This window comes from Marmota marmota, unplaced genomic scaffold, assembly GCF_001458135.2.
Source record: "Marmota marmota marmota unplaced genomic scaffold, marMar, whole genome shotgun sequence".
Taxonomy (NCBI): domain Eukaryota; kingdom Metazoa; phylum Chordata; class Mammalia; order Rodentia; family Sciuridae; genus Marmota; species Marmota marmota.
The window spans coordinates 972,700-984,026 of NW_025999982.1; the positions used below are offsets into that span (position 1 = coordinate 972,700).

Genomic DNA, 11,327 nt, shown 5'->3' on the forward strand with positions numbered 1-11,327 from the left:
CCCCCCCCCCAGGTCCCTGGAGCATTGCAAGTGCTGGTGCCCCCAACTCTTTTAGATTTAGACTGTGCCTTGGGGCAGATCTACCCCTGTCAGTGTTTGTCCACGTGACCCTGTGACCTTGGATAGCTTCCACATATTGTAGAAGCTCCATTCCTCAGCTCTAGAATGAGGACAGTGAGAACCACCTCATGGTATTGTAGTAAATCATCATGGGAATGAAGTATAAAATGTTCAAGGTAAAATGACTCTCAGTGAATGGTGTGCCTAAGTATTTCTTGGTGGTTATTAGAGAGGAGAGGCCCTGGCTGTGCCTGAGGGGAGGAGTCTCTGTGACAGGACAGAAAAAAGGTGTGCAGCATTCTAGGAACTGTTAGAATGTGCCTCTTGGGGCTGGACAAGGCATCTCTTTCCCTGGGCCCTCGTCTACTTCTCTGAGGGGCAAAGGTCAACTTTGGGGACCTCTAGGCCTTTTTCCATGATCCAGTTCTGAAATCCCTCCACTGGGACTCACCTGTTTCACCCTTGACCATACATGGGCCTGACCTACCTGGGATTGGGAACATCAGTAAATTCTTCCCAGGTCACTGATGGGTCACACATATGGTCAGTGCCTGTGCTGGCTCTCTGCAACTGATCTGACATTGCAGTAACTGGGGAACATGTTTCAGATACCCTGGGCCAATGTGTCCATTCTGGTGTCACATCTCCTAATAGGCAGACCAAATACCAGGTCTGAACTTCCAGCCCCCCTTTTCTTAAAAAAATATATTTTTAGTTGTAGATGGACACAATACCTTTATTTTGTTCACTGTTATGTGGTGCAGAGGATTGAACCCATTGTCTCACATGTGCTGGGCAAGAGCTCCACAAGAGCCACACCCCAGCCCTGCTCCTTCCTTTTTATGGCAGCTTTCTCTCAGTCTGCTGTCTTTTCCTTTTAAATTTTTATTTATTGTTTGCTTTTCATTAGTCTAATACATTTCACTCAATTTTCTATAAGCATGTATATTTTCTCCATCTGGCCTCACTCCCTTACCCTTCTCTATGTCAGGGTTTTAGTGGGAGGGATACTTTATGTCCCTGGAATCTCAGATGAGGAATGGGTAGATGCTCATGCAGAAGGTGGTGGGGCAGGTGCTCCATCCAGGAGGGCTCAGTAGCTGAATTCAGGGTGGGGATGGGGCAGGGCCTGTCTCCACTAAGAGAGAGAGGCATAAGGAGGTCTCTCAGACTCTGCTGGTTGGATATTTCAGGATGTGTTCAATCCACAGTATGAATAAATTTGGGGGTATGGGAGAGTTAAGTACTTTATATCAACTGTCACATTTTTAGAATCTCAATGCATTTAATACATTTTACATTAACCATTGTTTTATGGTTTCAGCAATTATCCTAAGCTATTTAGAAAACATTTAATATGGGAAAAGATAAGAGGTATTTATTACATGTTGGTCATAAAAGAAAGTTAATATTAACCTCATTAGTATTAGGATGATTTAAGTTTATACAAGAAAAATCATTTGTGGTTTACTGAATAGTGTTTCTTGTCAAAGCAGGTGAATGGCGATCCTGATGAGCTGGGAGAGGATAGTGCTGATGTTCAGCGTCCCCTGCCAGTGCTGGTCAAGGATTCTGCCAGTGTTCTTTAAGGAGACCTCACTTTTTCACTACTTCCACCCCCTCCTCCCCAAATGGAAGGCAAAGGGCAACCTTGGGAGGGAGAATGCTCAGGTCAGGGTGAGATAAGCTTTCTGGCCCTGTAATTGAGGCAACTGAGAGTCCAAAGTCCCTTTCAGGATCTTGCTCACTTGAGTTACCTGGGGCAGGGGGCTGGGCTGGGCTGGAGATGTGGTGGTGGGAAGCAGTCTCCTGGCACATCTAGCCTCTCCCTCCTCTAGGAAGTTACTAGATTGATATTATCAAATGACAGGGCTCATGGCTTTATCTCTGCAGTTGTGAAAATGAGATGGCATAAATAAAATTTATGTAGCACAGCTCTTGATATTTAGTAGGGATTCAATATAATTTTGTTTCCTTCTTTTTGTATCATGTCCCTAACATTTCCAAGTTAGAGTTTGCCCTTAGGGCAGGGATTGGTGGTGGCATTGTGGGTATGGTGGTGGCATTTCACCTCTAAGTGGGGCTGTTCTTCAGTGTTCCAGGAAAATTGTGGGTAGCCTCTTTTTGCTGCTCTGTTATGCTGCCTTCTTCCTGGTAAAGGGAGCGATGTCCAGAGGGCAGGGCACACTCTGCCCAGGCTCCTTTTGCAAGCTTTCGCTTTAGATGGTGGAAGGAACCAGAGAGAGGTTGCTCCTCTAACTGGGAGGGCTTAGTGGGGTCCCTGTGTCAGAGACTCTGCAGAGATCACTGCAACATATGTCTGGCTCTGCTTTTTCCCCCTATTCCTGCCTTTTGGAAATGAGGAATTTGGGACCCGAGAATTGGATTCAGAAGCAGAAGGTTGGGCTCTAAGTGCAGTTTGGGGCAGCTGCAAATTCTGAGGACAGCTTTGGGGCCTGCTGGGGTCCTTGTGACTCTGACCTATCTCCAGCTGCTGTGTTTAGAGACGCTCCAGGAAGTCATTGCATTTCATAGGTGGGAAAACACAGAAGCAGGTAAGTTGGGTTTGAAGATACCTGTGAACTAAGAGGAGGAAACCAGGGAGAAGCTGGTGGCAGGAAGGAGCAGAGAATGAGGTGGAGCCATAGGCAGTGGGAGTGGGTAGGTGAGACAGTCTTGTTCTAGGAAGAACCAGGAGAAGCTTAATGAGGGTTGTTCCTGTATTCATTTGTTTTAATGAAATTTCTGTAACATTTTCTGGGCCCAGGCCCTGTTCTAATTATATGTAGTGACTATAAATTCACCTCATTTTCATTACAAACTTGGGGGGGGGTAGATGTTGTAATTATGCCCATCATACAGATAAGGAAACTGAGGCCAAGAAGGTCACATTGAGAGTGGCTGACCCTGGAGGGCAGCCTAGAAGTTGGCTCCCACAATTTGTTCTTCCCAATACCACAGACAGCCTTCTCCCTGCTCCTTCCATACAGTAGGTAATTTGGGGTATTTTCTCTGACCAGGGCTCATTAGCTCTATGCTCTGTCTCCAGGAAGGGTCCATTACCTCTCAGGAAGAAACTTTCTTAAAGAAACAGAAGGAATGGACAAACCTGTTGGTGGGAATGTGTGGCCAATGAAGCACCATGTCCTGAGCCCACAGTGGAAAGGACTGGGCTGAGATTCAGGTTTACGTGAACTCCACAACTAAAAAAGCAGGGCAGGTTCTGGGATCCTGTGATGGGCACCACAGCCTCCTTGAGGACATGTCTGTCTCTGACACTGCCCAGGCCAAACCTGGGCATAATTAGGGGGCAGAACAAGAGACAAGCAGGAGCTGGATGTCCTTCCTGATAGGGGCCCTGAATCTGGGCCCTCCTTTCTTGGGGGTCATGAGTGGTGTGTGAATAACAGAGACATAGAGGAATGGCTTCCACCACAGAACTCCAGGTATGTGGAATGGAAGAGCCTGGTGTTCTGGGCTGAGTAGAGCTGCCCTGAGTTGGCCTGGGAAAGAAAGGAACAGTTTCTTACCAGGGATCTCGAATGATTTCCTGATACCACAGTCTTCTCAGAAGAGCTGGAATGATCCTGGCTCAGCCGTTTCTTAGTGTCAGGGTTGTGGGGGGCCCAGAACCCCGTTAGTATGATGTGCCAGTAGGAAATGCTTTGCTCCAGCAGGGGACTGCTCTCCAGCCCTGAGCCCTGCTCTCTATGCTGAGGTGCTGGAGCTCTGGGCTGGACCTGCGTCCTGCCTGCAGGTCTTGGCCCTCATCCCCATCTCTCTCCCCAGCTCTAAAGATATGGAGGGGTCCTGCAGTCGCTCCTTGCTCTGCTGTCTCACTTCCCTGCTTCTCCTTGTCCAGCTGTCCATGGGTGAGTGTCCTTTGTGGTTTTAAACAGCAGGATATAAAAACATTTGAAAGTATATTTTCCCTCATGTTTTGATTTCTTGCCTTTGTGTGTGTGTGCTGCAAGCTTTCATTCATTCATTTTATTCCTGAAATATTAATGAAGTGTTGATTGTTAGGTGGTATTCTATGAAAGAATCAGACAGAAATTCTGTCATAAAGTTTTCCTTCTAGTGGAAGACAGTGAGTAATAATTGTAACTAGGCAAAGAGGCCTAAGTGTGTTGGAGGAGATGACCATGATGGGAAATGCAGCAGGGCAGGGTGTGGGCAGTCAGGAGCATGGGAGGCAGGAGTGGGCAGGCAGCACTGTTCAGTGAGGTGGTGTGTAGATGGGAGCATAACCCTGGAGAAGGAGGAGTGAGCTGTAGGACCATTTGGAAGGAGGGTTCCTGCAGGAGGAGCCCATGCAGAGCTGGCAGTGTGCTGAGGTGTGAGGAAGCTCAGAGGCCAGTGTTGCTGGACTAGAGCCCATGGGGAGAGAGGAAACAGATGAGTTCAGAGGGGTCTTGGGAAGGGTTGTCCATGTTGTGTGGCCTGGGGAGACGTGGGGAGCCATGTGGAGGCTTTGAGCAGAGCAGCAACATGGATTAGTTCACATGTTAAAAGGATCACTGAGGTCAGGAATCCTAGTCATCCTCCAGTTGAGATTTAATAGTGGCTGAGACCAGAGTGGAGAGACACAGGGTTTGAGAGTAGCTCTTTGGAGGCCCATTGCAGTGTGTCCTGCAAAGGAGTCATGTGGTAGCCTCAGAATCCCAAGAGCACCAAGGGTGGAGAGAGAGGTGAACTTGCTTCTTGAACATGCAGTGATGGGGGTTTCTGTGAATGACGAGAGCAGGATTTTCACAGCAGTAAGTAGCATTTGACTTTGGGTTTTAAAGTGCATATGTATTTCTCTCCTCCCTCAGTGGAGGATAAAAATATAGACTGAAGTAAAAAATTTAGAATTGGAAGAGGGGAATTTCCTGGGTGTGACTGAATGACCAAAGAGTGCTGACCTTTGGTCAGGTATGCTCTTTGTCAGTTTTCAGGTTTGTCCTGAGACAAGGCAAGTTAGACTTTGGATTCACAATGTGTGATCCCCAGACCACCATTGGAACTCCTTGTAAATGCACATTAGTTGGCCCACCCCAGATCTAGTGAATGAGATGCTCTGGAATGGGGGTTCAGTGATGTGTGCTCTATAAGGCATCCTAGTGGTTCAGGAGCATGAACGCTTGAGAATCACTGAATTAGAGATTACTTCATGGAAAGGTCTGGGACCAGGAGCGGAAGACAATGAGGGATTGTTTTTGACATCATTTCTGTCACCATCATTATGATCAGAATTCCTCTTCCAAATCTATCAGACTGGAGGGCTCATCTCATGTGGCCCCTGTCCCAGCTTTCCTGTCCTTCCCACCTGGTGGTGTGTGTTCTCTGTTTTTTGGTCTGTGTCTCTCTAGCTTCCTTTCCCCTATGTCTGTGTCCACAGAGCAGTTCCAGGTTGTTGGCCCTCAACACCCCATTGTGGCAGTGCTGGGCGAGGATGCCATACTGCTCTGTGCCCTACTCCTAGCCATGAATGCAGTTCATGGGGTAGTTCCACACCACAGTCTCACAGGCAGTGTTCATCTACTGGAACCAACAAGAACAGACTGAGGAGCAGATGGCTGAGTACAGAGGGCAGACCTCACTGGTGAGGGACTTCCTTCCAGAAGGGCAGGCTTCTGTGCACATCCACAAGGTCCAGGTTTCTGACAATGGAATGTACACCTGCTTCTTCAGACATGGAGGCTTCTACGAAGAGGCTGATCTGGAAGTGAAGGTGGCAGGTTAGTTTCTTGATGTCTATTCTAGAGACCTTGGGAGTACTGGGTTTGGTGGGAATATTGGGGATCATCTAAATTAAGCCTCACATTTTATAGGTGAAATGAAAGAAAAAAAGTGGCTCATCTTTTATTCATTGATTCAATACAAGCACTGTTTATGGGGCATCTAAAATATGTGAGGACTCGTCTTGCACCCAGAGATATATCAGTGTAACAGAGATCCCAGCCATGAGGAGTTTACTTTCAAGAGACAAAGGAAGAAAAATTATAATAAATAACTCAGTAGAAGATGTGATAAGGTGATAATTACTCAAGACAAAAGACCAAATAGAATTAAGAAAGGGCACAGTATGTGGGCTGGGAAGTTGGGACAAGGTGCAGTGTTACATAGGGGCTCAGGCAGAGCCTTATTGACAGTCTGAGCAAGGCAGAAGTAAGTAGGTATTAGGCCAGGTGGATATCTGGGGGCCAGAGTTTAATGCAGATGGAGCAACTGGTATGAAACCTTTGAAGTAGGAGTTTGGTTGATTATTCTGTGTATAATGAGGCCATCATTGTTGGTAGGAGGAGTGAGGGGGAGGATGGCAAGAAGTGGCAATACTGGAATAAAGAGATGGTCCTGTATTAGCACCACTCACAGGTGTCAGGATGAGATCATTAGGAGTGGACACCTGGGCTGGCACAAGAACCCTGGAGGTTGATGGGCTGGAAGGTGAAAAGGCAGAGGGCATACAACATGGTGATGATAGTTACTTGCATTTGACCAGATAGTTCTTGGGTTTGAGTGTGTGGGCCATGAGGGTCTCAGATGGTGGAGTTTGGGGAGAAGTGTTGGAGAGGAAGCCATATACCAGATCAGTAAAGGCTTTGTGTGCTGTTACGGAGTTTGGATGCAGAGTAGGGGGAATCCTAAACAGAGCCATGCTGGGAATGCTCATGTTGGCAGCTGTGAATGGGAGGATTGGAGGTGAGCAAGAAGGAGGCATGGAATGCAGTCATGATGTGGAGACAATGAGTGCCTGACCTGAGGCATGGCAGTGGGATGAGAGAGGAGGGGTCTGACAGGTTTATAAACCAGAGTCAACTGAGTAGATCTGTAGGCATGGAGTTTGGAAGGGGAGGAGAATAGTTCAGAGACTTCCAGGATTTTATTTGAACCATTTGTTGTTTCATGGCAGGACTATTGATAATTCTGTGTCAGTTCTACTGCTGTGATAATGCTGTGTAACAAACAGCCACAATCTCAGGTGCATTTGGCAATAAAAATGTATTTAATTCAGGCACTAAGTGAGTTCAACTAATTGGGCTGAACTTGGCTTATCTCACCTGGATTTACTCACATCTTTGGTCATATTTCAGAAACATAATTAAAACCTGAATATGCCTTCCATGCCAGGAGAAAACACTTTTATTACTGAATAAGCATCATACCAGAGTGTGATACATAGTATGGTGATCTGTGAATGGATTACACAACCAGAAAAGTAAATTCATCATTCTCTTTAGAGCCAATCATATATAATCTCTTGTATATTTGTTTTCAAGATGAACAATGAGTAATCCTCAACTGAGATGGCTCAAAGCACTATTGTTCCATATAACTGATCCTAAGTTTACCTGTTAGTTTGGGAGACCATCTGTGTCATCTAATATTCTTTATCTGGAAGCAAAATAAAATCCTCCACCTTTATGACAGGAAGCAGTTTTAAAACTTGGAATAAGATACCCACATAAGTTAGGCTCCTATCTTTCCACAAAAAGTGGGCAAAGTGTTGCTATCTTCCCTGATGTTTACATTTCAAAGAAATGGCTCCCAGGTCCTTGAGAAAGCTATTCCTGGGCCACAAAGCTGGCAGAAAACCTAACCAGTTTTCAAAACCATATATAAACATTTCAAAAGAGGAGAAAGTAACCTATTTGTAATTGACATTTCCTAAAGCAAATGATATAAGAAAAAAGAATAAAATCTTATATTCAACAGGGAGAATTAAGCTTTTTACTTGTAATTTATATTTGTTCTTAAGTAAGCTGAATTTATGAATTCAGTTTGGAGTTTTGAGTTTGAGGTGTATGTGAGGAAACTGGGTAAAGATAACTCATGCGAACATGGGTGTAGGAGAAGAGAATTCAGGAGACAAGGTGGTCACTCAATATAATTTTGGACATGATATACAGAGAGGCAGATGTCCCAGGAGAGTGTGTGAGGTGAGAAGACTGAGATTCATGGCGGTCGTCCTGGGACCAAATTTTTCCTGTTTGCCTTGGCCTCACAGTTGGGGAGAAGAACCTACTGCCCTGTGTGGGTCCCTGTGATCCTTCCTTTTCTTCCCTCTTCCCATAGAATTCCCAGAATTCAACAAGAAATCCTTCCCCCTGAAGTTTTGTGATATCTAGGCAACTCTGGGGTCTCAGGGCCCAAGGTGGCCTCCTGGGGCTCCACTGCTACCTTCCCACAGGGATGGGCTCTGACCCCCAAGTGCACATAGAAGGGCCAGAAGAGGATGGAGTGTGCATGGTGTGCAAAGCCTCAGGATGGTTCCCAAAGCCCCAGGTGCAGTGGAGAGACCTCAGTGGAAACAAGTTCCCAGCGCTTTCTGAGGCTCACACCCAAGACAATAAGGAGCTGTTTAGTGTGGAGGCCACTCTGGTGGTGAGAGACAGTTCTGTGGGGAATGTGACCTGCTCTGTCTTCAACCCTGTCCTGGGCCAGGAGAAGGCCATGGCTATTTACATCCCAGGTCAGTGCTGCTTCCCACTCCCAGCAGAGCTGTAGGGAGGGGCTGGCCTCTCTGAGTGTGCTGGCTCTCCTGGGTGTGCCCCTGACCTGCTGTCTGCCTGGCCACAGAGCCCTTCTTTCTTCAGGCTCCTCCCTGGAAACCAGAATATGCTGTGGTCCTGACCATGCTGGGGCTCCTACTCTTGGGGGCTAGCTATTTTATCAGAAAAGCACATTCCAGAAGGAGGCAGGAAAAGGAGCATCTGCGGTGGCTTAAGGAGGAGGAACAGCAGGCAAAGGAAGAGGTGCTGAAGGCCATTGGTAAGACCACACAGGGCAAGTGCAGACCTGGTGGTGAGTGGGACAGCTGACAGAGGGCAGAGTCTGGGATCCATCTCTCTAGGGAGACCCAGGGTCCTGGGCCCAGAGGAGGTGACTGAGGAGATCAGAGAGAAGAGCTAGAGACATGTGGGGTTGGGTGGGTTTGTAGTTAAAAATTCTAGTGAACAGAAACATTATTCCTAGGTTTTTCCAGGCACACAGTCTTTCCTTTTCTTGGGGATGGGTGTTCATACTTTTTTTTCATTTTTTTTTAGATGAACTCGAGGCAGACCTCAGTAAGTTCTTCTTTCCTTTCTGAATTTTCTGTTTCCTTGGTAGCACATTTTCTAGTTCCTAGCTCTCTTCTTTCTTGTTGTTTTTCAGATCAGAGGAAAGCTGCTTATCTGTCTGGTAAGTGACTCTCCAGGTAATGGTTGTTTCCTTATCTTACCTGTGTCCTGGTGTCCCCTCTACTTGTTTCTGTCTAGGCACAGACATGTGGGGCCCCTTCCCTGGGAAGCAAGTGGAAGCCAGAACACTGGTCCCTGGGCATTCCTTGATCTGGGCTGCTATTTCCTTCCTAGTGCTTGGAAACCTGAGTGTGATGGTGACCCGTGGTGTGTCATGTATTCTGCATTTTATTTCAACCTTGGCTTGCCCATATTTTGTTTTTGTTTTTCCTTAATGCATCTAGTTGTTAGACTGCACCTAGAAGATTAAAGGCAGATAGTATGATTTTATTAAATGATCTATATAAGTAAATGGTGTCATTAAGTTTAAAAGTGTGACCTTCTGTTTGTGTCCCTACAAATTGCCAGTGAGGGATTATGTTCTCTCCAGCTCCTGAAGGTGCTAATTCAAGGGGTCTGCTCATCACAGGTGGAAATGTGGGGGAGTGAACAAAGTACTACCTAAAAAGTGGTTCTTACTGTCTAGAAATATTACCTAAAGTGAAAAATTGGGCAGTTTTACCCCAGAACTCCTTGCTGTCTCTAAATCATTCTTCATTTTTGGTAATTTCCCAAGTGTCTTTTTAAATTTATTTATTTTTTTTCATTTTGTATTGCTGAGGCATGAATCTGGAGCCTCGTGCATTCTAGACAAACCCTCTACCATGGTGTACATCCCATCCCTTTTCATATATATCTTTGCTAGAAAAAGCCTGGATATAATAATACCCCTGACAATTGTGGAGTGAATTATATTTTTTTCTCTCAAGTATTTTCACACATAGCATAATTTTTATCCTTAGTGGCAAAACTGAATAAAGACAGATAGAATATGGATTTTTATAGGTTTTGAGGCAGATAGTTTTCTGACAGATAGAAATCAGTGGGGCAGTGGCAGAAGTTGGCCTGTATAGCCACTGTCTTCATATGTGGTCCAGGGGATTTCCCCCAACTCTCTGTGGACCCTGCATACTGCATGAGGCCAACTCCTTTCTGACTCTCTCCTCCTGAGGGTAGTCTCATCTTTTGAATGGAGGGGAGGCCAGGGCAGGCACATTCATGCTGAGCAGGTTTGTTTGAGCTGTGGTCTCACCATTGTGTGTTCCCTTTCAGCCTGGAGGAAGGCCCCTCTGTATGCAGGTAAGTGACTCTGATGTTTCCTTGGCCTTCCCTCCTCCAGGATCCTCCTCTTACCTTCTGTATCAGGGGCCTCCACCCAGGATGGGATGAGTTTCCTGCTCTCTCTTCTTTAATTTGTTTCCTACCCCTCCCAGTAAACACTTTTAACTTCTCTTGTTTTTTTTTTTCTTTCACAATCATCACACATTAATCTGTCCCCTGCCCAAACTAACCAAAGCCAAGCACAACAGGAAAGCAAAATTCTCCTAAATGATGTGAAAAATGATTGTAATTTGTATTGGAATACCACAGAGACTTCTTCTGTTTGGATCAAGGAAGTCACCTCATGTTCCTATCTTTTAAACACTCTTCAATTTTTTAAACATTTTTTTAATTGTAGATGGACACAATACCTTTATTTTATTTTTATGTGGTGCTGAGGAATGAACCCAGTGCCTCATGCATGGTAGGAAAGCACCCTATTTCTGAGCCACAACCTCAGCCCTAAATTATTCTTCATTTTTGGTAATTTCCCAAATGTCTTTTTAAACTTTGATTTTAGTTTTTCATGTTGTGGTGCTGAGGAGTGAACCTGTTCTAGGCCCATCCTCCCCTGCAGGCTAGGGTTAGCTGTACCCCCTGAACACATCATGTTTGAATAGTATTTGTTGGTGTTGCAGTTACACTGGAGAGTTCAGTTGTGAGCAGAGCCTGGATGGAGCAGGATTGGAACTGTGGATAGGAATTGCTGGTCTCCAGAAAATTTCAGAAATTATATTTGACAGTTTAGGACTTACATCTTCCTAATGTGGTGCCTTGGTTCTCTATTCCCTTTACCCTGGATTCTTACTGTTTGGGTCCAGGTTTGGTTTTCTTGTTTTTTTGCTGGTCCTCTGTGTATTGGTCTTCTCTCAGCCACCTCATGCTCTGACTCGCTGTCCT

The 11,327-nt window shown here is 45.7% G+C and overlaps 1 protein-coding gene and 2 long non-coding RNA genes across 3 annotated transcripts in view; 2 read left to right on the forward strand and 1 right to left on the reverse strand.

Annotated features, from left to right (window-relative positions):
* LOC125617406 overlaps positions 1-4,180 on the reverse strand; it is a 26,145-nt gene extending 21,965 nt beyond the window's left edge. Inside the window, exon 1 of the long non-coding RNA XR_007348386.1 lies at positions 4,169-4,180. This is a non-coding gene — a long non-coding RNA (uncharacterized LOC125617406). The remainder of the gene's footprint in view (positions 1-4,168) is intronic.
* Positions 4,181-4,778: 598 nt separating this feature from the next.
* On the forward strand, positions 4,779-8,553 carry LOC107143595 (butyrophilin-like protein 1). Its single transcript, XM_048805713.1, has 3 exons — positions 4,779-4,820; positions 5,552-5,783; positions 8,237-8,553. Exons 1-3 carry the CDS (start codon positions 4,779-4,781, stop codon positions 8,551-8,553), a joined length of 591 nt encoding a protein of 196 aa, XP_048661670.1.
* Positions 8,554-8,745: 192 nt separating this feature from the next.
* On the forward strand, positions 8,746-10,409 carry LOC125617407. Its single transcript, XR_007348387.1, has 4 exons — positions 8,746-8,817; positions 9,093-9,113; positions 9,202-9,228; positions 10,380-10,409. It is a non-coding gene; the product is annotated as an uncharacterized LOC125617407 (long non-coding RNA).
* Positions 10,410-11,327: the final 918 nt, after the last annotated feature.